The 27,121-nt window shown below is 37.2% G+C and overlaps 1 protein-coding gene across 9 annotated transcripts; it reads left to right on the plus strand.

Moving 5' to 3' along the window:
- Positions 1 to 5,631: 5,631 nt before the first annotated feature.
- Positions 5,632 to 22,962, plus strand: LOC127842385 (zinc finger protein 62-like). Of its 9 annotated transcripts, none has more exons than XM_052371867.1 (5): positions 5,632 to 5,723; positions 12,199 to 12,306; positions 16,071 to 16,594; positions 18,794 to 18,986; positions 20,265 to 22,962. In XM_052371867.1, exon 5 carries the CDS (start codon positions 20,415 to 20,417, stop codon positions 21,345 to 21,347), a length of 933 nt encoding a protein of 310 aa, XP_052227827.1. In that variant the 5' UTR covers positions 5,632 to 5,723; positions 12,199 to 12,306; positions 16,071 to 16,594; positions 18,794 to 18,986; positions 20,265 to 20,414; the 3' UTR covers positions 21,348 to 22,962. The 9 variants fall into 7 exon arrangements, 8 of the variants coding, with proteins under 8 accessions (XP_052227827.1, XP_052227826.1, XP_052227829.1 ...); XM_052371866.1 differs by having other exon boundaries at positions 18,879 to 18,986; XM_052371864.1 differs by lacking the exons at positions 5,632 to 5,723; positions 18,794 to 18,986 and adding exons at positions 5,747 to 5,841; positions 5,918 to 5,953 and having other exon boundaries at positions 12,199 to 12,297.
- Positions 22,963 to 27,121: the final 4,159 nt, after the last annotated feature.

The raw sequence follows: 27,121 nt of genomic DNA on the forward strand, positions 1-27,121 counted from the left end.
AAATATCGGGTAGGAAGTCCGACCAATGCCGACCTACCCGACCGCCCCCGACCACTCATGCCGACCGAACCCGACCAATACCCGACCGCTTGGTCGGGCTTGATCGAGTTGATCTGATCGGCAGTGGGAACCCAGCTTATTCGAACTTACGTAATCGTGACTCTTCTCGTCGAACTGACATACGAAATAAATTGTGTAATGCAACATTTTTTCATAAATCATACTTTGACGATGGGCTTCATCAATTCACTAGATTAAGTGACAATCATTAAGAGCATTTCGACAAAAACGGCATTTTCCACATGTACGCTATTGTATCCAAAATGAACTTGGGTGACCTTTTAAACTCGTTGATGCCTTGATGAGCACGGCACACGCTCTGTATTCCCGGTTATGTCATAAATTTTGAATAGTTCGTGCTTAACAATGTGTTGTCATTGCCCTCGAGGATTCAGTTGATTATTTGAGTCGTGTTCTGATAAAACTGGGCATAATGCACAGGCTAATCAGGGACGACACTTTCCGCTTTTATGATATTTTCGTTTAAATGAAGTCTCTTCTTAGCAAACATCAAATTTAGGCGGAAAGTGTCGTTCCTGATTAGCCTGTGCGGACTGCATAGGCTAATCTGGGACGACACTTTACGCACATGAATTATGCGCAGTTTTCTCAGAACGCGACTCATTCGTGATTGGACTTTCCGGCGCGTTGACTTTTTAGCACTGTTAAGTTGTAAAACGAAAAGGACGGGCATTGATTGTCTCATAAAATGACATAACAATTCAATAAGTCGACATTATCAGACGGGATTATGTATATTTCATCGAGGATTCATTTGATAATTAGTTTTCGGACAAGCGTACGCTTTGACTTTTTGATACTGATAAAGTGTAATACGACGAGGACGTGAAATGGTGTTCTTATTCAGAAACCATTATCGAGTTGCATGAAAATAAGGCGACGCAGATGTACAATGACGTCTCATAAAATACTGCATTAACAGAAATACTGTGTCTGCTTGTTTTATGTGTGTTAAAGTCATACTTTTCTCCCATGTAATTCGGCAAAACTGTGTTTGATAGCATTTTTTTCGTGTCTACTATGCCCTCTCACAAAGTTGTCACTATCTAGACCATCTTTACAAGAATACCATTCATTGTTTTTAATAGACAGAGAAAATAAATAAATATTAGTGAAGAAACTAGATTCAAAGAAAATGTATCATTGCATTTTTAATTCATGAAAGCGATCCGTCGTCTACTCGGTGTCATTGATTTTATGGAACGCAAACACTGCCTTTGTTGAAAGAAATGTTTGATAAATTGGCATTAAGATGAGTCCAGTCGGCTTGTATGTGATAAAAGACCCAAATCTCAATCAACCAAATGCCAACTTGTTTTTACCATGATTACTCTAATAAGGCTTATGGGACCCAATATTGTGTTAACTTAACTCAACCTAATGTCAACTTTACACAACAGTATGCCAACTTCACTCAACCAAATTACGTTTTGACCCAAGTAAATGCCAACTTGACTCCACCGTATGCCAAATATACTCAATCGTATATCAACTAACCCAAACATAATAACAGTTTAACTCAACCTTTATGCCATTTAGAACTCGTCTAATTCTATTTTCGCCCAACAATATGATATGTGTACCAAACATAATTTCAAATGACTCAAGCAAATGTATAATTGGTTTAATAAAAAGCCAACGTCACTAAATAGTATCATATGATAAGGTTAAAGGGGCCTTTTCACAGATTTTGGCATGTTTTGAAGTTTGTCATTATAAAATGCTTTATATTGATAAATTTAAACATTGGATCTAAAAAGCTCCAGTAAAACATCAAGAATAAAATTTAAAAAAGGAAAAAAAGTAGCCCGCAGCAGGGCTCGAACCAGTGACCCCCGGAGTCCTGAAGTAAAAAACCAATTAGACCGCTCGGCCATCCTGCCAAGTAAGTATGAATGGCGTATTTTATAGTTTATATAAGCAATCTTTGTAGTTTCACAAAATTAAACGACAACAACAGAACTCTCCAAATTATTCAATCGTTTCGCGTTGCAACGCTTTATAATTTTCAGGTTTTTGAATTGTCAAAAGATGCGTATAATGGCTATATTAGACCATGGTAACTGTTCAGTATTACTGTTTTCTCACAAATATCATAACTAAAACGAAAACTTGCGAATCTAAAACAACTTTTTTCAATGTTGTCAATTTACCAAAACGTGAAAAGATCCCTTTAAGTCAGTTTACCCAATACAATGCCATCTTCACTCACCATACTGCCAACATGACTCGACGACATGCCAACTAACCAAGCATATTAGTTTCTCTTAACAAACGGCAGTTTTTGCGTTCCATTAAAATAAAATAAACACTCGTTTAGTGCTACACATGCTGGATAACTGTTACGACTGATAATAATATATTAACAACACGTTATTTAATATAGAACATCTGTCCATTCTAGTGCTTTGCTCATGTGTAGACAATTTCGGTATGTTTTGCGAATACCTATCACAATAAACAAAGATCATTTCGTTAGCCTGCGATCAGGTTTTTTATAAACGGTGTGGTGGTCTTTATGGATTTATCGATAATTATTATTCATACAAACGTATAATATAATTTGTTTGTAGATACGTTGAGCATATGTGCATATTTCATTGTTTTTGTTTTAATTAAACAAAATTTATTATAAAATAAATGCATTTTAATATCATATAATGGCATTGAAATGGAATGATATATGAATTCCATTTATAATATGGAATTTATGATTGTTATTAGGACAAAGACTATCAAATATAATATCAAACATTCTACATAGTTATAATTAATATTGGTTAGTAAAAATAACCAAACATTTCATGTGAGCTTATTTTGAAATGTTTGTTGGGGTGTTAATTTTTTATTTTTTATTTTTGCATTATCGCTGTGTCCGAGATATATATGGTAATGATTGATTTCTTACTGTATGTTGCAGTCTTTTAACAAAATAAAGTAAATACAGACAAGACTTGTAAACAAATCTAAAGCATTGGAATAAGATCTATATTCAGTATGTGCCATGAGTAACAGAAAATGTAATACACACAATTGAAGTAATTGACGTCCATCTTCTATTAACTATTTCATTCTCCATTCGTTGTTCATGAATACCATTCATTATTAAGCTGTTGTGCCCGCCATGCTGTGGAAGTAATCGAATCACCCCGTGAAAGCCTCGCCAGTATAACTCAATGGGCGTCATATAAATACCACCTGACAAACATACGGATATTTAAAGGACACAATTACTCCAACACGTATGCATCAAATTTAGCGTCAGCACGGGCCGGCAGTTTTCTTTGAATTAACTAACATGATGTTAATCACATCTGAAAATGCATGAATTGTATGTTGTTGTCTCCTTCTGATGTCATCATGTGTGCTCAATTGTAGCTTTGATGCTAAATAATGAAATAATTGGAAGTATATCAAATCTTGGGAGTAAGTAGAATTCGCCATCTTTACAAAACTTTGGGTACACGTAAGTCTTAGTTGACCATTTTTAAACCATGTTTTATTAAGCTAATGGGCTGGCACAACGGGATATTGTCCACACCATCATCCTACCTCCATCTACCCCGTGGTCGCCGTGGTGTAGTGGAAATGTTGTCTTCCAGGCGACCGGGAGGTTACGGGTTCGATACCCACTGTGGGAGTGTTCTTCAGATCTCCCTCAAAGACATCAAGTACAGTTTCTAGTCCCAGGAAACGCAATTGAGGATGTTTCAAATAAGCCTAATGCAATCGAGCTAAAATAAATAGGTTTAAACTAACTATCCCCAAAGCCCAACGCTATTATAATATATGCATTAATAACAAATACAAAGAACAAACAGATTTGGCAAAATGGTGGCGTCCCTTATCTCTTCTAACTCAAAACAAACGCCTAAATAATGCACTAATCTCCCTCTTTGAAGGGTGCGGGGGGGGGGGGGGGGGGGCGCACATATCCAACTGATCCCAAATCAATAAGAAATTTCATAATTTTGACAACTGGATTCAATTATTAATACAACAATGCGTGCATTTTAGAATCGGTCTATGTTAACATATCGCTTACTAAATTAAAGAATCGTTTTAGCATTTGTTTCTATAGTCTGGATTACCTGCCCCTTTGTATACAAAGATTCTATTTGTTTACAATAGAAGCTGGGCACCAGACCATTGTTTCTAATGAAAACAATACTGATAATGCTTATAAAAAGAATTTCTAATAAGAACCAGGATGTTGGTGATTTCCAGAATGTATCAAGGGAACTCGATAATAAAATGACATAAAATTATGTATTTAAAGCCATTGATTTTTTGAAGAATTTGTCTAAATTGCATTACGAAAATTTAATATAGTACGAGATTTGTGTTGGTATAAGAATAACTATTTTTAACATGAGTATTAGTATTAAATAGATGATGATCCCTATACATAAGAAGGATGATCAATCATACATATGCTAGTAATTGTAGAGACATCACCTTATCTAGGAATTTTGCGAAATTGTTTACAAGTGTACTCAACCGGCGAATTTCAGTATGGGATGGAAATAATGATGTTAATTCCGAAGAACAGTTTGAAATGAGAAAAGGCACGTCAACTACAGTATAGATGCAGCTTTCATCCACCATTCAATTATACACACATATGCTTATACCAATAAAAGATTAATTTGTGTTTCTTTGTATAGAAACGTTGCTTTGATTCTACATATTTAACATCATAAAAAGAAATTTCATCTGAATCTGCGTCGTTCCCAACATATGATTTATTCTTGAAGCCATTATTTGTATCATTGTGTGCACTTGTCTTGAAGAATTCCAGACAGATCATTGATTCTGCAAATTAAATGGTACCAAATATTGAAAATTTCGTAAATTAGTAGAAAGCTTAATTTGTGCCGAATCAAATAATATAATTTCATTCTGTACGGCATAAAATATATAAGTAAATACGGTATTTTTCATTTTAAACATTGTTGGCTTTTTCAGTATTTGAAATATTAGCAATTAATGTATTGTTAAGGATCCGTTTAAATGTCTATATTTAATTTAGACATAGTTATAATACGGTATAGAATATAAAATGTTATTGAAATATTTCTGACAAAAGTTTTTGTACGGTGTTAAAGTTTTAGACCGTATGGTCCGCTAATCTGGGCCGTATGGTCCATGCCGTATGGTCCATGGTCCGTATCGTCCGTACATCACTAGATTTGGAGTATTTCTGCAATACTCACTTATTATATTAATGTATTTTGTAATATCAAAGACCTTGAGAATACCTATATTGTTTATAGGTCTTTGGTACTATCAATGTGTGGATACGTAACTAGAAATTGAACAATTCTGAGTAAACGAATAAATTATGTTATGTTTTTTCAGTTCTGTCCTATTCATAGCGATGTGTTCAATCTTGATATCGTTTCCGTAAACGTTCCTTCTATTTTACCGGCCTAAATAATATGAAGCGGTTAGTGATTTGTGTGTCTGTGCGGTCGGTTTTACTTATGGCCAATAACCTTATGGCGGATTCAACATGGAAAAAATCCGTGTTTTGTAACCTACAATTATCATTTATCCTGCACCGAACATAGACTCTTCAGTTTCTGTGCATTATTTTTCGGAATTCTAAGAATATATATAATTCAGCCTGCACTGTTCAGGTTAACTTTGTTTTTCTTAAACATGTTTCATTCAAATATTACACGCTTGGCATTGATTTTTTGAAGGGGTTGATAGTTCTGTTTATAATTATTTGTTACCCGAATCTTTCGTAACATGGTGAAGCTTAGTCCAAATAATTAGACGTAAGCTACCCCGCTTACGATGTAAATCGACCTCATATTTATAGGAGTAGGTGAAGCTAATAGTTTGGCTAGATTGAACTTTACCGGTACGCAGTTGTTTACCACTATCGACAAAGCGGGGGTTTGGGGGCGATATTAAGGAAATATAAAGGATAAAAAGGATTATAAGGTGTTGCGTTAGTTGTTATGTGTTAAGTGTTAAGGGTTAGGGTTAGGATCCCCATAGAATACCTGATATGTTTTTAACCTGTTTTTAATAACTAACACACTCTTATTCTCTCTTTTATATCCTTTTATTTCAGACTTACTAACACTCTTGTCGGTCGACGCGCGAGTCAATCGTCCCAATAGTTTTAAAGTGGCCTTTTCACAGATTTTGGCATGTTTTGATCATCACATCATCAATCCTCTCTGCGCCGTCTGATGCTTGAGGTAACGGCAAGGGAGCGACACTTTGGTCTGTCAGCTGCTATTGTGGGTGCTGTCTGCAGAGTGAGGCCTCTGTTGAGTTCTCGCACTAGGTTCGGCGCCACGTCTTTTTCGGTCGTCCATGTGTTTTTTTCCCCTGTGGAGTCCATCTCAGTGCCACCCTGGGTAGCGAGTCGGGTGGCATTCTGCAGACGTGGCCTAGCCATCTCCATCTCCTCAAAGCGATGGTCTCAGCAATGCTGTTTGCGCCAGCTCTTTCACGCAGTTCCATGTTTGTGATCATGTTTGGCCAGAAGACTCATGATCCGGCGCAGGAACTTGTTCTGGAAGACTTCCAGTTTGCGCTCGATGGTAGCAGTGGTCTTCAAGCACTCAGACCCATATAGAAGGACGCTCAGCAAATTGCTCTTGAAGATGCGGAGCTTGGTGCACATGCTAAGACTTGTGGTCCTCCAGATGGGCTTCAGCATCTCGAAGGCTTGGTTGGTTTTTTGCTGATCCTCGTGTTGATCTCCCTTGCACAGTCTCCATCTGTGGTGACCTTGCTGCCCAGGTAAATGAACTTGTCCACATCTTGCAGAGGCTGGCCATTGATGGTGATTGGGTCGCCCACTCTGGTGTTCTTCCTCATGACCTGAGTCTTTCCAATGTTGACCCTGAGACCTATGGTGCTTGCTGACAGTGCCAACTGTTGTGTCTTCTGCTGGATGTCCTGGTTCCTGCTAGCAAGTAGCCCGATATCGTCAGCGTAGTCCAGGTCATCTAGCAGCGAGGTCAGCATCCACTGTATTCCTTGCCTCCTTCCCTCTGTGGTGCGGTGCATGATCCAGTCAATTGCCATTGAAAAGAGGAGCGGCGAGAGGATACATCCTTGCTTCACTCCAGTTTCCACCTTAAATGGTTCAGTGAGCTGGTTATTGTAGATGACTCTGCACTCAAAGTTTTCGTACAGGGACCTGATGCCGTTGACAAGTTTTTGAGGGATACCATGCAGAATCTTCCAGAGGGAGTCTCTGTGTAGGCTGTTGAAGGCCTTCTCAAAGTCCACAAAAACCACGTAGAGGGATCCATTCCATTCATGGGACTGCTCAAGGATCTGCCTCAGGACGAAGATGTGGTCGATGCAGGACTTGCCTTTCCTGAATCCTGCCTGTTCCTGGCGAAGGATACCGTCCACTGCTGTTGTGATGCGTTGGAGGATGATGCGGCTGAAGATCTTACTGGTGAGAGATATTAAATTGATGCCTTGCCAGTTGTTACAGTTCCCCAGGTCTCCTTTCTTGGGCAGTTTGACAATGGTGCCGGTCTTCCAGTCGCTTGGCGCTTCTTCACTTTCCCAAATCTTTTGAAGAATCTGGCATCACTGTGTCTTCTGCTTTCAGCATCTCAGGGCACACTCCATCGTCGCCAGGCGCCTTCCCATTCTTCAGCTTATGGATGGCTTCATTGACTTCCGTTACAGTGATGTTGCCAAGGTTGATGTCAAGGTCCTCTTCAGCTTCAGGAATGTCGGCTAGGGTTGGTGGATCTGGGCGGTTTAGGATGGACTCGAAGTGTTGCTTCCATCTCTTCAGCTTCTCCTCTTCCACAGTGACATGAGTTCCGTCTACAGCTCTCACCGGAAGGTCATGGTGCTGGCCGTAGTCGTCCTTCAGCTTCCTAGTGCTCTGGTACACTGTCTTCATGTCATTGTGCTCGGCTGCTGTCTCCGCCTCCTCTGCCAGCCTCTCTATGTACCTCCTCTTGTCTCTTCTGGCTGATGTCTTCACCACCTTGTCTCTCTCACTATATTCCTTTGAAATTCTTTTCTTAAGTCTTAGGGATTTGGTGTCCAGCAGTTTCTTTTTGATTTGTCTTCTTTCTTCTATATGAGACCACGTTTCGTCTGAGATCCATTCTGTCTTCTTGCTCTTTCTGAAGCGTAGAACTTCCTCTCCTGGTTCTTTCATTACTCTGTTGAAGCCCTCGATGGTCAGTACTGCCTCATCTTCCAAAATACTAAATCTATTCCTGAGGGTTAGCCTGAACTCTTCTTTTACTTTTGGGTCTTTCAACTTGACCTCATTGTAGCGTTGGTTCTTGATGTCTCCTGTCTGGGCTTTCCTGAGCTTCAAAGTCACCTTGGCCACCAGAAGACTATGGTCGCTGCCGATGTCTGCATGTCGCATCACACGCACGTCCTGCAGAGAGTGCCTCCACCGACCATTGATGATGATGTGGTCGATCTGGTTCTGGGTCCGGCCGTCTGGTGATGTCCATGTTAGTTTGTGGATCTCCTTGTGCGCAAACAGGGTCCCTCCTATGACCAAGTCATTCTGTTGGCAGAAGTTGACTAGTCTTTCCCCATTGTCGGTGATCACACACACTCCATGTTGTCCCATGGTCCTCTCCCTGTCTTTGTTGTCGCAGCCAACCTTTGCATTGAAGTCGCCGAGCAACATCAGCACGTCGTGATGGGGGATGTCCTCTAAAACACTTTGAAGGGCGTCGTAGAATGCATCCTTGTCCTCTTCTTCCGCATTGTCTATTGGTGCGTAGCCCACAACAACAGACAGCTTGGCGTACTTGGAGTTTATCCTGACGTACAGCAGGCGCTCGTTCACAGGTTTCCACTGTAGCACGGTGTTGGCCTTGCTCTTGCTGATGATAATGGCAACCCCTTCCCGGTGGTCGTTGTCAGTTCTTCCTGACCAGATGATGACTTCTCCAGAACTCATCTTCTGCTAGCCAGAGCCAGTCCATCTTGCTTCTGTTACTCCCACAAGGGTCAGGTTGTTTCGGTTCAGCTTACTCACCACTTGCGCTAGCCTTCCAGTCTGGTAGAGTGTTCGCACGTTCTAACATCCAAATCTGATCCATCGCTTTGGCGTCAAGAGTTCTGCTTTCGGGGTGGGGACGTCCTTGCGGCTTTGATCCCCATCCTTCATAAGTCCAGTTGCCTGGTCTGCTTCGCTCCCGGCGCCGTTTGTCGTTTGTTCCCTTGTTGTCGTTTCCATAGCAAGCATTTTTTCACGGGGTGGGGTTGCTAGCCCTACGCCCAACCCTCCTCCTTTTTCAGCACAGGTTTGGAACCGTCCTTGGCGGAGATGCATGTGTTGATGTTTGTCATTAAATGCTTTTTATTGATAAATGTAAACATTGGCTCTAAAAAGCTCCAGTAAAAAATCAAAAATAAATCATAAAAAAAAGAAAAAAAGTAGCCCGCAGCAGGGCTCGAACCCCTGGAGTCCTGGAGTAAAAAGTCTACCACTTAGACCCCTCGACCATCCTTCGGCATACAATGCAGGATTTATTTTATACTATATATAAGCAATCCTCGTAGTTTCACAAAATATAATGACAACAACAGAACTTTCCATATTATTCAATCGTTTTGCTTTGCAACGCTTTATAATTTTCAGGTTTTTAAATCGTCAAAAGATGCATATGATGGCTATATTAGAGCATGGTAAATGTTCAGTATTACTGTTTCCTCACAAATATCATAACTAAATAAAAAAATGCATTTCTGAAACAACTTTTTTAAATTTTGTCGATTTACCAAATTGTGAAAAGGCCCCTTTAATGTACAATGTATCTAAGATATTATTGTGTTATAGTAGACTGACACTCTTAAGTTCTGAGTTGACATTTCTTATTTAAAGCATTTTATAACTAACTTTAATATGCCAAAATCTGGGAACAAGTCCCTTTAACTTGCTTCTTTACTGTTTTAACAATGTCCGGCAGACACACAAGATATTCAAGTTAAATGATGATAATTCATTAAATCTGTGTCTGTTTTATGAAAATATAACAAATGTATTATTAATAATAATTATTTATTATATGCTTTCCGGTGGTTTATAGAGAAATATCAGTTAATTAAAACTGATAATTTGACTGTTTCAAACAGTGAATATTATCAGTGAAAATTATCGATAATTTTCACTGTTTACTGTGAAATGACATCATTTTAATGACGAAATGACGTCATAATGCCAGCGAAATTCTTTAGTTAAACTCTTTTACAATGCATATAAACTGTGAAAAAAGGCATAAAATAAAAAGAAAATTTGTTGGATTCGGTGGAATATCGATTTTAATTCACTCATGATCATAGAAATAATATATTTTCTATGATCAACCGTGAATTAAAATCAATAATCCACCGAATCCAACAAATATCCTCTATAATATGTCGTAGCACAATGAATTATTTACAAAGGGATTTAACGGATTGATAAAATCCAATTCAGTTAAAATGGGCCATATCATTGACATCAAGTATTAAGGATAAAATATTTCATTTAAATTGCCAGTTTTAATTGCATTTCAGTTACAGTTACCAGTTATGTTTTAGCTTTATTTGCAAGTTACACTAAGTGCCGTAATTACTCAAAGTTTTGGGACACTCTTAAGTTTTCGAACACCCCCTTATTTTAGCCAAAATAATTATTTTCCGGACAAACAGATTTTTTGTCAATAATTAATGACTCCAATTTGTCAGACAATATATTTTACAGCGCTATTTTACTAGATTTCTGCTCTATTTTTGCTTATCTGGGACCCTTCGATCATGGAGTTTTACATCCCGATTAAGGTCATAAAACCTGGCATAGAATTCCTTGAGGGCAATGGACCATTACAATTATGTTATTGGGTAGATTACCATCTATACTGGTAATAAACAATTGTTTCACCCAACAGCATTTGAAATTATGTCATTTTCAGGAAGCGGTATGGTTGTTTCTTTACAACGTTTTTATATACCATTTCAGGTAAGAGATTGAAAATAAGTGAATTTGTATTTTATTGAAAGCAGAAAAAGGATAGTACAGCACAATAAAATTATTGCTTATTTATACATTGGTTTTATTTCAATATAATAATTGACAAACAAACATAACATTTGTTATATATATGTAACATAACATAATAGACACTCAAACTTTTTGAATAATTTTGGTATCTAAATTTTCAGACACGAAAAAAAAAAAATTGAATGTCTGAAAACTACCCTAAGAGTAATTACAGTAGTACACGAGTTGATTATTTTTAAAAGCCGTGGTGCTTCAACCATGTTTAAATTGTTATATTATTATGCCACCCTTCGAACATGAGGGGGTATATTGTTTAACTCATGTCGGTCCGTCCACCAGATGGTTTCCGGATGATAACTCAAGAACGCTTAGGCCTAGGATCATGAAACTTCATAGGTAGTTTTAATCATGACTGTCAGAAGACCCCTATTGATTTTCAGGTCACTAGGTCAAAGGTCAAGGTCACAGTGACTCGAAACAGTAAAATGGTTTCAGGATGATAACTCAAGAACGCTTATGCCTAGGATCATGAAACTTCATGGGAACATTGATCATGACTGGCAGAGGACCCCAATTGATTTTCAGGTCAGTTGGTCAAAGGTCAAGGTCACAGTAACTCGAAATAGTAAAATGGTTTCCGGATGATAACTGAAGAATGCTTACGCCTAGGATCATGAAACTTCATAGGTACATTGATCATGACTGGCAGATGACCCCTAATAATTTTCAGGTCACTAGGTCAAAGGTCAAGGTCACAGTGACTTGAAACAGTAAAATGGTTTCCTGATGATAACTCAAGAATTATTAGGCCTAAGATCATGAAACTTCATAGGTACATTGATCATGACTGGCAGATGACCCCTATTTATTTTGAGGTCACTAGGTCAAAGGTCAAGGTCACAGTGACAAAAAACGTATTCACACAACGGCTGCCACAACAACTGACAGCCCATATGGGGGGCATGCATGTTTTACAAACAGCCCTTGTTCTTTTAAATGTATTTACGTGAAGATTTGTTTATGTGTTTTAACAGGCAAATTGTATTTTCCAGAGGGTTCACAGAAACTGGTTTCATTCTCAAAATATAATTCTTGTTTAGGACTAACTGGTATGGATGTTTACCTCACACTGCTCTATGTGACGTTGGAACAGGAACAGGCCCTGAAACATTTCTTCCTGAAGAATGGATGGAAGTTCTGTAAGCCAGGTATTCATAACCTAGACAATATTTTGATTGCAATTTATGCTTGTTTGTTTGTTGTAGTTTTTTAGCTCATCTATTTTTTGAAAAAAAATTATGAGCTATTGTCATCACCTTGGCGTTGGCGTCGGCGTCCGGTTAAGTTTTGCGTTTAGGTCCACTTTTCTCAGAAAGTATCACTGCTATTGCATTCAAACTTGGTACACTTACTAACTATCATGAGGGGACTGGGCAGGCAAAGTTAGATAACTCTGGCGTGCATTTTGACAGAATTATGTGCCCTTTTTATACTTAAAAAATTGAAAATTTTGGTTAAGTTTTGCGTTTAGTTCCACTTTTCTCAGTAAGTATCAATGCTATTGCATTCAAACTTGGTACACTTTCTAACTATCATGAGGGGACTGGGCAGGCAAAGTTAGATAACTCTGGCATGCATTTTGACAGAATTATGTGCCCTTTTTATACTTAGAAAATTGACAATTTTGGTTAAGTTTTGTGTTTAGGTCCATTTTATTCCTTAAGCATCAAAGCTATTGCTTTCATACTTGCAACACTTACTAACTATCATAAGGGGACTGTGCAGGCAAAGTAATGTAACTCTGACTGGCATTTTGACAGAATTATGTGCCCTTTTTATACTTAGAAAATTGAAAATTTGATTAAGTTTTGTGTTTAGGTCCACTTTATTCCTACAGTATCAAAGCTATTGCTTTCATACTTGCAAGATTTATGAACTATCATAAGGGGACAGTGCAGGCAAAGTTATGTAACTCTGACTGGCATTTGGACGGAATTATGGGCCCTTTATACTTAGAAAATTGAAAATTTGGTTAAGATTTATGTTTTGGTCCACTTTACCCCTAAAGTATCATAGATATTGCTTTCATACTTGGAACACTCACAAACTATCATAAGGGTACAGTAAAAGGACAAGTTGCATAACTCTGGTTGTCATTGTTACGGAATTATGGCCCTTTTTTGACTTAGTAACTTTTAATATATGGTTAAATTTTGTGTTTCGATCCACTCGAAGTATCAAGGCTATTGCTTTCAAACTTCAAATACTTACATGCTATCATGAGGTTACTGTACCTGGCAACTTGAATTTTACTTTGACCTTTGAATGACCTTGACTCTCAAGGTCAAATTATTAAATTTTGCTAAAATTGCCATAACTTCTTTATTTATGATTAGATTTGATTGATACTTTGATGAAACTACTCTTACCTGACATACCACAATAGACTTCACCCAAACCATCCCCTGTGCCCTCCCCCCCTCCCCCCCCTCCCCCCCCCTAATTTTTTTTTATTTTTTTTTTTTATTTTTTTAAGATCATCTCACAAATGACCACCACACCCTCACACTATACCCCCACCCCACCCCCCCCACCCCACCCCCCCCCCCCCATTTTTTTTTTTTTGTTTTTTTTTTTTTTTTTTTTTTTAAGATCATCTCACAAATTATCACCACACCCTCACACTATACCCCCCCCCCCATTTTTTTTTAAAACGGTTATGTTTGAAATACCGTCCAACCATCGCACCCAAACCCCCCCCCCCCCCCCCCCCCCCCGATTTTTTTATTTTTTTTTTTCGCTTTTTTGGAAGATAATGTAATAAATGTCCACAACCCCACACTATACACCCCTCTTCACTCCACTCCTCCCTCCTTTGTGATTGAAAATGAGAGTCCCTTCACCTTTAAAAAGAAAATAGATGAGCGGTCTGCACCCGCAAGGCGGTGCTCTTGTTTATATTATCAACAGTTTCAGCGATTTTTAGCCAGCAAGTGTTTATAAATATGAATCACTGAAATGAAGCTCAGGGCTGCAAACAGTTAAATATAATAATATTTCAAGTTAATAATAAACATTTTAAGTCAGTGTATGTGTTTTAACTTTTTACGGTTCAAATTTTGGTCAGGTAGGGGACCCATTCCCTATGGAAAAAAGTGTTTTTTTCCAAATGGGACTTACCTGTAAATGGAAGGTTTCCAAAAAATAATTTGTTTTAATAAGTTTAAACATGTCATTCATCTCCGAATCCAGCTCTATAATTTGAACTTTTGAACATATAATAATGAAATCTTTTTTATTATCAATTTTAAAATATTTGTAAGCATAAAATTAACATTAAATTCCCAATTTTAGTAAAAAGGTCGCAATATTTCCGAATCCAAAGGAACCTGGCCCTGTTCCCAAAATGATGAAAAAAATGTAAATTTAGTTTCGATGCTGCATTATACTTTTCTGGCATAACCATTATGTAACTTTTCACAGTACACCTGCACAAATACTTTGCCTGCCCCTCAGTTATAATTAATTGCTTATTTTGAATTTCTACTACTGGATGCTGATGGTTGGTAGCTAGTAAATTCAGGGGTCTATGGGTGATTCTTTGTAGACATCAGTGTACATTTGGATAAAAATGTTTTACCTGGTATCTTTTAATTCCATTTCAATGTTCAATTAGACATTCATAATTATGCCCCCCTTCGAAGAAGAGGGGGTATATTGCTTTGCTCATGTCGGTCTGTCGGTCGGTCTGTCCGTCCACCAGGTGGTTGTCAGACGATAACTCAAGAACGCTTGGGCCTAGGATCATGAAACTTCATAGGTACATTGATCATGACTCGCAGATGACCCCTATTGATTTTGAGGTCACTATGTCAAAGGTTAAAGCGGGTATATACGATTTTTATGTGTTAAATTGTTATATATTGATACCAATATGTTATCATAACACACAATATGCAAGAAAAATGATACATTTAAGACGAATTTCATAAAATGCAGCTAATACAAATTAGCGCTCTGAGCCGATTGTGACGAAGATAATTCGTACATATTTTTCTACAATAACCGATGCATTCGTCTTTTAAGTAAGTGTTCGTGTGTCGTATGAATCGATATCGCTGCAGTAAGTTAAAATGAACCGTTCAACTAAATTTAGATTCACATCGTACATGCATTATATACATGCTGGCGAATTCGGCTGTACAGCCTTTTTCGATTTCAGAATTAAATATATGTCTAATTTCCCATTTTTCGACACATGTTCTTCTTAACTTTTATTTTAGTTTATATTGAAATATGTGTATAATAAGTTTTTTTTACACATTTTATATTAATTAATAGATATTTGACAAGATCGTATATACCCGCTTCAAGGTCACGGTGACCAGAAATAGTAAAATGGTTTTTGAATGATAACTCAAGAACGCATACGCCTAGGATCATGAAACTTCATGGGTAGATTGATCATGACTCGCAGATGACCCCTATTGATTTTGAGGTCACTAGGTCAAAGGTCAAGGTCACGGTGACCCAAAATAGTAAAATGGTTTTTGGATGATAACTCAAGAACGCATACGCCTAGGATCATGAAACTTCATAGGTAGATTGATCATGACTTGCAGATTACCCCTATTGATTTTGAGGTCACAAGGTCAAAGATCAAGGTCACGGTGACCCAAAAAAGTAAAATGATTTTCAGATGATAACTCAAGCACGCTTTTGCCTAGGATCATGACACTTCATAGGTACATTGATCGTGACCCGCAGATGACCCCTATTGATTTTCAGGTCACTAGGTCAAAGGTCAAGGTCACAGTGACAAAAATTGTATTCACACAATGGCTGCCACTACAACGGACAGCCCATATGGGGGGCATGCATGTTTTACAAACAGCCCTTGTTTGCAATTTTAATTGCCACAAATTCATGTATACATTGGCTGCATTTCACTTGAAACAATTTCTTTTGACAGATCTTTCAGTTATTACAGAGAAAATAGGTCCACCTCAGTTATCCACTGTCAGCATCAGAGATGTTCCTGAAAGTCCTGGTCCTGGATGTCCAAGTATACCAACAACAGAAGACATTGATAGTGGGGCAAAGCTTAGATCAAGGTACCTAAGGACTCGTGAAAAGAGGTCCAACACCTCATGCAAGTCAATTGTAGTTGAAGAACTGACTCAAGATCATGCAGATATAGAAGACGATCATAAAAATAATACCGACAATGAAAACAATGTTGAAGATATTGCTGAGACATTCGATGGCCCAGAGAACATAAAGCCATCTGGTGATCATGCACAAACAGCAGTGCAAGAGGAATTAACTCCCAACTCAATGCTCGGTCTGTCACATTACAGGCATACGCTGGCATGCACCTCGGAAGAGAGGGGCAGTAACTCTAAATGTTTTAGGAGGAAGAGATGTCATACTGTGGCCAGCCTTGATGCCAAAGCAAGAGTGTTTGCTGAACATCTGGATACGGATGAGAGACAGGTTGGTGTCCGACAATTTTTCATAGCCTGATGAGTGACTTCCCTTCAATAAGAACTTTTCACAGGTTTAATTAGATGGTTTTAAATTGCAATTGTTTATTGATTGTTACAGTTCCAATCTTGTATGTTTTATAATAAAAGGCACTTGGTTTTTTATTATTTTGGTGAATGGCGCAAAAGTCCTTTTGACTGAAAAAGGCTCATGCGTTTGTCATGGCTATTTATTTAGATGAAAGCTTCGGGCCATCATCATCAAACTTCATAGTGCTATAGAAGCTGGCTGCTGCACTTTCTTTACTGAAATAAAACGGTGAAAACTAAGAGTGGGGGAAGGGGGTATTGTGATGATATATCACATAAAGGTGTGTTGTAATTAGAGTAGTTAACAGTAATAAACCTATATTGCTACAGATAAATAGAGTTGTTGACACTGTTATACTGTTTTTCTAGCTTACAATTATGGCAAATGTCTAAAATGGGTGAGCTGGAATGCCAGAAATGATTATTGTGCTTAAAGAGGCCAAAGAATGAAATTGAAAAATTAAGGACATTTTAATGAGTGGTGCAAGTGTAAGTTACATCACTTTCTAAACACTGCACTTTAGTTTGTACATTCATGATTAAGACTTAGTTTAATAATTTTAACACCAGCTCTTTTTTAATCTGCCAAATTGAATAGGACCATTTGGTAATGAAAAGCAACACTTTGATCTAAAACTGGCTAAAAATAAAAAAAATGCTTAAAATCTAGGGTTAGAAAATTCCATGCTCAGCTTGTCATAGATTATGTGAGGGTAATTTCTGTTAATATTAATTTATGTTAGATTTGAATAACAAACATGACTGTGTTTCAATGTATTTCATGAGAAAATATCAGGAATGTCTTGAATTAAAACTGAATTTATTGCTTGCAGACAAATAAATTGTGCCATGAACTTATCCATGGGCACTTACTGAATATTTTGCTTAAACTAAAATTCAAAGCATGTGATTTTCTGACACTTTGAAACTTGTAAGCAAACGATAGTTCATACAGTGCTCCGTATAGGATAAGAAAATGGCAGGGTTCTAATTTGTCAAAAGTGCTCTTGATGCATTCATATAATCCCTCTGGCATATTTTCAATATTGCATAGATCTGTTACATATGAATAGAATTAATATTAATTGTATTTTATTTAAAATATATTTTACTATAATAAATATAACTATTGTCACTGTTAAATATTGATTTTATTCATTAAACTTAAAAAAAAAGTGTATAATAATATGATGATATCAAGAAAAGGGGAATCCAAGGGGCAGGGTTATATCTGGAGCAGCAAGTTGCCATGAACCCTTTCCCACTCAGAAGCAAAATGAAAATGGCTATATGCAAACAGTATAAAACCAGAACAGCCTGCGAGTAACTCGCAGTCTGTTCAGGTTTTATGCTGTTTTCTGCTCACCAGTATCTAAGGGTTGGAAATGAAGCCTTTAACCCTTTCAGTGCGGGAACCGAATTTTAAAGGCCTTTGCAAACAGTTTGGATCCAGATGAGACGCCACAGAACGTGGCGTCTCATCAGGATCCAAACTGTTTGCTATTCTGATAGTATTCTTTGAAAAAATAGAAGAAAATGCTAATTTTAGAAATTCTGCAGACAACATTTTAGCAGACGAAAAATTTCCCAGCATGCAAAGGGTTAAAACTTGAATTAAGTACATGTAACAAAGGTCTTTAATTAAATGTAACAGTCTATGGGCCTACAAATGCGTCAAAATACGTCTAAGTAGCAAAGGGTTAAGCCTAGAGGGAGCATTGAGTTCTTTCTAAAAAGAAATATATATGAAATATTGGTTATGAAATCAAATGTGCTAAAAATTATGTTTAAGTTGTCTGATTAATGCAAGTTAAGTCAAAATTAAAACATTAAAATGTCTACCATGTCATTTATATTGAAGGCATTGTTTTGACTTAATGACATATTTAAGTAACTGCATGCATAATCAAAACACTCTTATTATTTTAAGAAGATGATAATTGCTCCTATCTCTTAGTGCGTAGTTCATGTTTATACAGTTCTTTAGCCATTCCTAAATGTGAAATTTTAGAATTTTATTTGTCTTTTAAACACTTAGTTTATGATCAATCAACTGTACTTGAAAAAACTTAATATTAAACATTTTTGGAAAGTAACCATTTAAACCTATTTATTTTAGCTTGATTGCATAGAAAGCCTAAGGCTTATTTGAAACGCTCTTGAGTCCATTTCCTGTGACTAGAACCAGTACTTGATGTCTTTAGGGGAAATCTAAAGAACGCTCCAACAGTGGGTATCGAACCCATGACCTCCCGAGCGCTAGGCGGACACCATATCCACTACACCACTTCGTCAAAGTAACCATTTAATTGGTATAAAACTAGATTTAATTTTTGTGTTGTTGTTTTTCAATATTATTATTTCTTAAGACTTTGCTTCCAAAAACAAAACTTCAAAATTGATTCCATGTTTAATTTAAAAAGACAGGGTCACATGACTTGTTTTGGCTTTATTTGCCATTATACAACATGCTCTTTTCCATGAAAACTAGATCATTACTTCTGCTTTTTAACTAACTTTTATCACAAATCAAGTATGAAAATACTAATATGATGGTCAAGTTTAATACAGTAATAATCATTAAATTGAGAGCATTGGATAAGGTAATAGTTATTCAATCAAATTGTGTCTGAACATAAGTAGTTAAACATTCCAATTTTTGCATTATCATATAATGTGGTGATAGGGTGGAAATAACCTAAGTAGTTTAACATCCAAATTTTTGCATTATCATATAATGTGGTGAATGGGTGGAAATAACCTCTCTATAAAACTGCCTCAACCTTTTTTAAGGAGTATATTGACAGTTAAAACTTTATTTGTATGCCCCTCTTCGAAGAAGAAGGGGTATATTTTTTTGCTGGCCTTCTGTCGGTAGACCAGTCTGAATGTCGGCTGACGAGTTTGTTTCCGATCAATAACTCGTCACCGAATTGACCGATTGGCTTGAAAGTTCAATGTGCATTGGTTTTGGACAGTAGATGACCCCTATTAAAATTGGGGTCACTATGTCAAAGGTCAAGGTCACTTTCACACAAAGTTTGAAAAATTGTCAATGAATTGACCGATTGGCTTGGACAGTAGATGACCCCTATAGAAATTGGGGTCACTAGGGCAAAGGTCAGGGTCACTGTTACACACTAAGTAAGTGTGAAATCGTTTCTGATCAATAAATCGTCAACTGATTCACCGATAGGCTTGATACTTCTCATGTGCATTGGCCGACGACAGTAGATGACCCCTTTTGAAATTGGGGTCACTAGGTCAAAGGTCATGGTTACTGGCGCAATAAGAGGGAAAGATCAATAACTGTTTGGAGGGGCATATGTCTTCGACTTTGGAACACTTGTTCTAATTACATTTTTTTAATATGCACTTATTATTTGCATAAACCTTTTTTTTTTCATGAATATTCTTATCATTTAAAAAAAGAATTGTATTTCACCAGGCTTCACTAAAGATGTGGGCTTAGCATTGCCTATTTGGTCATCTTACAACAATTAGTGCGTTTTCACTGTATAAATCATAGAGTTCCAGTAACTAGTGGGAATGTATTATACGCAGCCTTTGCAATATCTTGATATTTTCAGGGTCTGGCTGTAGATGTGAACATACTTCTGAAAAAGGCGGAGACATTAGCCAAACGGGTACTGTCAAAAACACAATCCAAAACTGTCACCTGTCCCAAATGCAATCAAATATGCATTAGACGTCGGCTGAAACTCCATATCCTATCTCATATGGATCTTCCGTATAAATGTAGTGCCTGTAATTTGTATTTTAAAACACTACAAGAGCAAGAGGAACATAAGCAAGTCAAACATCCAAAGGAATATCAGTGCAAGCAGTGTGACAGGAAGTACAATTACTTGCTATCACTACGACAGCATATGCAAGTAGCCCATAGAAAACCTTGTGAGCAATTACGTTTTGAATGCTCGGTTTGTGGCAAGTCGTTCCCCACAAAAGGTCGACTTAAAGTCCACATGGTTTCCCATTCAAGTGAACGTCCGTTTACTTGCGATTTGTGCGGCCTGTCTTTTAAGTCCCATGATGCCCTGAAAACGCACTCAATGTACATACACGAGGGGCTACCCAGGAAGCCCTATGTACGTAAATACACGTGCGAATACTGCGCAGTGACTTTTAACAGTGGAACAACACTCAAGGAACATATTTTAAGAAAGCATACAGAAAATGCAGAATTTAGACACAAATGTGATATATGTGACCAATCATTCTGTAGACCAGTCCGACTTGAGGCGCATAAGAACAAAGATCATTTTAATCGTAAACCATATACATGCTCGCACTGTAACAAGGGCTTCTTTATTGAATATGACTGTAAGCGTCACATGAGCAGATGTTCAAAAGAAAAAGACAGAAATAAGAGTACAAATGAAAAAGATGACCAAGCAGCATTTAATATAGATGGGAAAACTCATGGTACTTCAACGAATGTCAGTATATCGTCTTCTGGGTATCAGATTTACCCAACCAACAGTATCGGGATAGATCCGGTTCACAGCCAGGGGTCTGGTCAGCTAAGCTTTGTAGACCTTGGTGGCTCATCTGTGATGACTTCGTATCTGGAAAACTCCACCAACTTGGCTAATACGGTTTCTGTGACATGTTTTCAGCCTGTAAACACAACCTACCAGGATATGTTGTGAAAACCCTGGCTTGAAGAATAGTTATGCATCTTAAATGTGTATAGATTTTGTAGTCACATACACATGTACATGTTTATCCATTGAAACATCCCATTATTAATCATTGGCCACAATGTGGATGGAGTGTATAGAAATGCTCTTCAGGGATATGTCAGTCTATCATTCTGTCAGTCTGCCTTAAACTTTTTGTCTCCTCCATATGTTGTATACCATTTGACAGATAATCATGGAACTTGCATTAAATGTTATGCTGACTTGAGGTCAAGTTCATATTTTAAGGTCAAAGGTTTGAGATTCCATTTTGTGTGCAATCCATATCTCATACACCCATCGAGAGATTTTCATGAAATATGGCTAAAATATTGAGGTCAATGCAAATTAAGGTCAAGGTCATACTTCAAGGTCAAAAGTTTGAGTATCTACTCTCCAATAAGATATTTCTCTTCTATACCCATAAAACGATTTTCATACAACCTGACTACAATGTTAAGGTGATTGAAGCAATCTGAAGAAGGCATTATTAAGTCACCCTGGCAAAAAGTCAAGGTCACATTTGAAAGTGAAAAGTTTAAGCCTGTATTTTTTATTCCACATTTGGAGGATTTTATTTAAATTTTGATTATTATTCCCTTTGACCAGGCGATGTGTTGTTAAGAACTGATCCTTTGTGACCATGGTCAAATTGTAGGTTAATGGGCATACGGTTTAGTTTCCACTCTTATCATTATGGTTTTCATCTCTGCTCTGTTCCTTTAATCTGCCTGAAAGGATTAAAATACAACCTATGATAATGATTCCCTATGACCAGACAATTTGTCTAAAACAACTCCCATGCTCCACAGTATAATGTCAAGGTCATAATTCAAGGTCAAAGTAAATAAATGTTTGTTCTGAAGTTGAACTTGTATTTGACTTAAAGGATTTTTATATTTATTTGGATTATTATTCTTTATGACTGAACCATTTGTAGTTTGAGTATTGAATGCTTCTTTACTAGGTCAAGGATAAATTTCAATGTGAGAAGATCTAAACGATTGTTTCCACTTCGTAACTGATTGTGGTGGAATTTAATATCATTTCAGATTATTAGTCCCCATGATCAGAATGTGCAGTGTTCAACTCCAATTGTTCTCAAAGAAAGATGAATGTCACAATTCAAGGTCAAAGTTTGTAAATTAATGTTTCTGCAACTTTTAATTTCTTAGAGAATGTAAATATTACTTAAGATTATTAATCCCCATTACCAGATAATGTGTCACTTATAATTGGTATCGCTCCTCACTGCAAAGTCAAGGTCACACAAATCAAGAACAAAGGTCAATAACTTCGATTTCCGTTCTGTTACTTTTTATGTCGGCTAGGATTCTAATAGTATTTGTAAGACCATACGATGAGTCATATACAATTTGTATGCTCTTAGGTGAAAGGTCTATGTTAGAATTCAAGGTTATAGGTCAGATTTTCATCTCGGATGTTATTTGTAAAGAGTAATGTATCTCTTCTTTTGTTTAGCTTTTATTAAGCCTTGATAATTGAATGCACAAACCGCTATTTTTATTCAGTACAGGCCTTTCCTCTGGTGGAAATTCTTAATAAATGACTAATACATAAAAAACACTAGTTTTACATTGTTTATTACATCTCTGCTCTTATCTTATAGGAATGCTATTGGTTTCTTAGGTACTGTGAGGCATCATGCGTATGAAGAGCTTTTGTGATCACCTTTTGTGAGTTTTCAAATAAGGAAGATAATATTTACCTTGATAATACTAGCAGCCACATGTATTGCCCAATCTTCCTATCTCCTATCTTCCAGCCGAATTAGAAACTGGGTCAAGTGATGTTAATAACTATGTAACTAGGTAAAATCAAAAATTAAAAGCTTGTTTACACTCTATAAGGCACATTATTGGTCAGATCAGCATGACACTAGCTCAGAACATTTTTGTTAAAGATATATCCGCACTGTTAAAAATGGATCCAGTCAGTTATAAAACATGGCCTCTGGGGTTTTCCCTAAATGAATGTATGTGTTCTTATGATATCTTGACAAAGTTCAACATGGTTCTGGTCTGTAAAAAATATGACCGCCAGGGGGCACGACAGTTTCCTCATCTGGATATAGAGACGCTTACTTAGCACTCTAGAAGTAACAAATTTCGTCCAATCGTCATGAAACTTGCTCAGAAAATAAGTTGTAATAAAATCCATACCGAGTTCTAAAATGGCTCCGTAAACATTTCTAAAGCTTCTCAGAACTGTTCAGTTTATCAAGTGAGCGACTTTGACCCTCTGCTTTAGCTCACCTGAGCAATCCAGCTCATTGCCCGGCAACAGTCAGCTTTTGTGATTGACTTTTTTCCGTCGTTCGTAATCCGTCGTGAACTGTCGAACTAGACCCTGTTTACAGTGGAGGTCACATTTATGAAACTTGGTTCCAACATTTGCCCCAATCCAATCGCCCAATGATAAGTTCGAAACTGGATCACGTACGGTCAAAACATATGCCTATAGGTGAAATAAAAGAAACAAGAAATGTCTTTGAAAAAAAAGAAATACGGCGTTGATAGTTCAATGAATGAGATCAAGGATAGCGAATGTCTTTTTCTGTGCAGTTCTTAGCTGCATCACACGCAGTACGGGATGTTACGCGGAGTTTTCGCGGCTTATTTTACATTATTATATATTGCTGGTCATAAACCTATAGGAACAAAACAGAAAACCAAAAGAAGAATGGACGTGAAATTAAAACATATGAGTCAACCGGCCACACGCGAAGTATCCGTATTTATAGGCGCGTTCTTCGAACAAACCTGTTTTAGTGGTTTGGTTTAAACATATTTATTTCGGAATGCATATACATCAAATAAATACACAGTCATATGTGGATTGACCTGGAAGCTAAGTGGTTTGTCGGGCATTGCCATTTTATTCGATTATCAACAGTATCGAGAATCATCGTGCTCATGCTTAATACATTAGTCGATATGGTGGAATAATTATTGTTAAATTAATCAAAAATAATATTTATCATTGTATTGTTGAAAACACATTAAGAATCTATTATTGACATATCATAATTATATTGCTGAATATCTTCATTTAACATATGTCTGGTCTAAAGAAAATTCCAGGTCACCTAGTTCACGGATAGCGTCTTTATTATATAACGATTATTTTACTGGCCGCAAACTCCGGTGATGACCTGTACATAAACTCGATACCTCGCGTGTTGAAATGCAATCCATTTAAGTGAGGCCTCGCTTCCACTGCTCTTTATACTTTTACATGTTTACATGTTGACAGGAATATGGAAGTAAGTACTAAATATGAGAACATAGCCTTTAAGTATAAATGCTTTTGCGCTGGTAATTCTATGAAAATAAAAGGTGCACGCGCAAACTGCATTGATGTCGAGAATTGAGTGTAAAACTGTTCTATCTATTAAGCCTTTTCATTAGAGATAAAATTGTTTCATGCAGTAGAACAGTGTTACAAAGACGCGGATATGTTTCCAATGTTCTGGTGGTATACTCAAATCAGCCAATAGAATAAATGAAGTGTATTCATTCGTACCTAGCCGCGGGAAATTTTATCTGAATTTTATTGGACACTTACAAAGGTCAGGTAAGGTGAAAAGCTGGCTTAATACAGCTACGCCGAAAAATAAGTGAACACGCAAGAAGTCACATTTGTTGTCGAAACATTATGATATTCACTCATAACTTTTTTTTCTAACAATATCTTGGCTGAGTTCGGAAATAGTTCCAGTCTACTGAAATACTAGTAACTGGCCGCCAGAAGGCAGGTCCGTTATACGTAGTATTGCTCAGTGGGTCATTGTCGACCTGAAATGGCTTTAAGTCACACGGGGGTGACTAGAAGCCGATTCTTTTCACCCCAGGGTGACTTCAAGCCGATTCATGTCACCCGGGGTGATATGAAGCCGATTTAAGTCGCCCGGTCGGTTTGAAGTCACCCCATGGTGACATGAATCGGCTTCTAGTCACCCTCGGGTGACTTCAAGCCATTTCAGGTCGACAATGACCCAATGAGCGGGGTTGACTAGTGTCGGCTTGAAGTCACACAGGGTGACATGAATCGGCTTCTGGTCACCCCCGAATGACTTGTGGGCCATTTCAAGTCGACAATGACCCACTGAGCCTTAGTATTGTAATTGAAAGATTGTTTACTCTCTGCCTGCTGTACTTCAATACTACATCGCGTGTAACGTCTCTACATCTAACGTGTATGCTCAAACACAGAGCGTTCCTCTATAGTTTCGTCTATATGTAAAAAAAAATCATATGTGACGAATTGAGCGATCCCCCCCCCCCCCCATACAATCAATATACAATAACGTTGCACACAATCCATTTAACAACAAATAAGATTGAGTTTGCATCAACGTCATGCGCTTCCACCAAATTTCGTGTATACAAATACGTGAAACAACATTTCTACAAATGATAAGTGAGATTTTTTCACTATAGCCGTGCATTAAATTGTACTGTTTAAATAGAAAAAATATTCTCAAACAACGAGAACGACATTCGCATCCAAAACCTCCGTGTTTTTATGATTGACAAGTACGTTATTGAACAGCTGAGTAACATATCTCGACGAATTTCACATTCCCGAATGCTTTTTGACCAACATGGAAAAGGCTTATGCCTTGCTGTCGACTCGAACAGAAATCAAAAGAACGCTATGTACACCATTTCGAATTTGTATACATATGTCCCTTGTTGTTGTTTTATTTTTTGTATTATATATACATATATGTATGCTATAAGGCCAACTAGCATTTTAATACAATCCGACATTATCACGTTCAAAAATTGCTGTCAAGAAGTCAAGTTGATGAGATTTATATTTCTAACGTCTTATTAACTGTATTTCCTCGTGATTTGTTAATCACGTTTCAATGCATATGTTGTATTATTTGTCTTGTATATACCTCCTTGTTGCTGTTATTATTGCGCAAGAGTCTGCCACGTTTACCCTTTGCATGCTGGGAAATTTGTCATCTGCTAAAATGTCGTCTGCTGAATTTCTAAAATAAGCATTTTCTTCGATCTTTTTTACAGAATACTATCAGAATAGAAAACAGTTTGGACCCTGATGAGACGCCACGTTTTGTGCCGTCTCATCTGGATCCAAACTGTTTGCAAAGTCCTTCAAAATTCGGTTCCCGCACTGAAAGAGTTAAAGCCGCGGTAGAGACTTTCATGTCGTCACCTTTTTTAGTTTATAAGTTTCTGTTATTAACTAGTAGGTAATGAATTAAATTCAGATAGACAATGAGCCCTTTAATAAACTACATGTGTTGTATATACATGGGTATATGAATGTACGTATGCGCGCTACACCGCACTAAAAAGCATGCATTTACTTGGACGCTGAAGGCTTTTATGTCTTGGAACTGTATACATGACAATAGAATTTTTGATTTGTTGTTCAATCAAAGTAGACATACAACTCAACGGATAAAGTATGAAAGAGTATGAATACTCGCTAGAATCGCTGACAAACAATATTAATAATTCATAAATTACCGTATATGTCATATTTTAATCAAGTTTAAATATATTGTTTACATGATGCAAAAATGTTTGTTATTAACAACAACATCAAAATGCCGATTTGAGTCGCATTTTTAACTGCACGAAACCTTAAAATTTGGAAATCAGACTCATATAATTATCCCCCGCCGTAGGCGGAGGGACATTGTTTTGGCGTTGTCCGTCCTTCCGTCCGTCCGTCTGTCCTTC

The sequence above is a fragment of the Dreissena polymorpha genome, chromosome 8 (genome assembly GCF_020536995.1).
Source record: "Dreissena polymorpha isolate Duluth1 chromosome 8, UMN_Dpol_1.0, whole genome shotgun sequence".
Classification (NCBI taxonomy): domain Eukaryota; kingdom Metazoa; phylum Mollusca; class Bivalvia; order Myida; family Dreissenidae; genus Dreissena; species Dreissena polymorpha.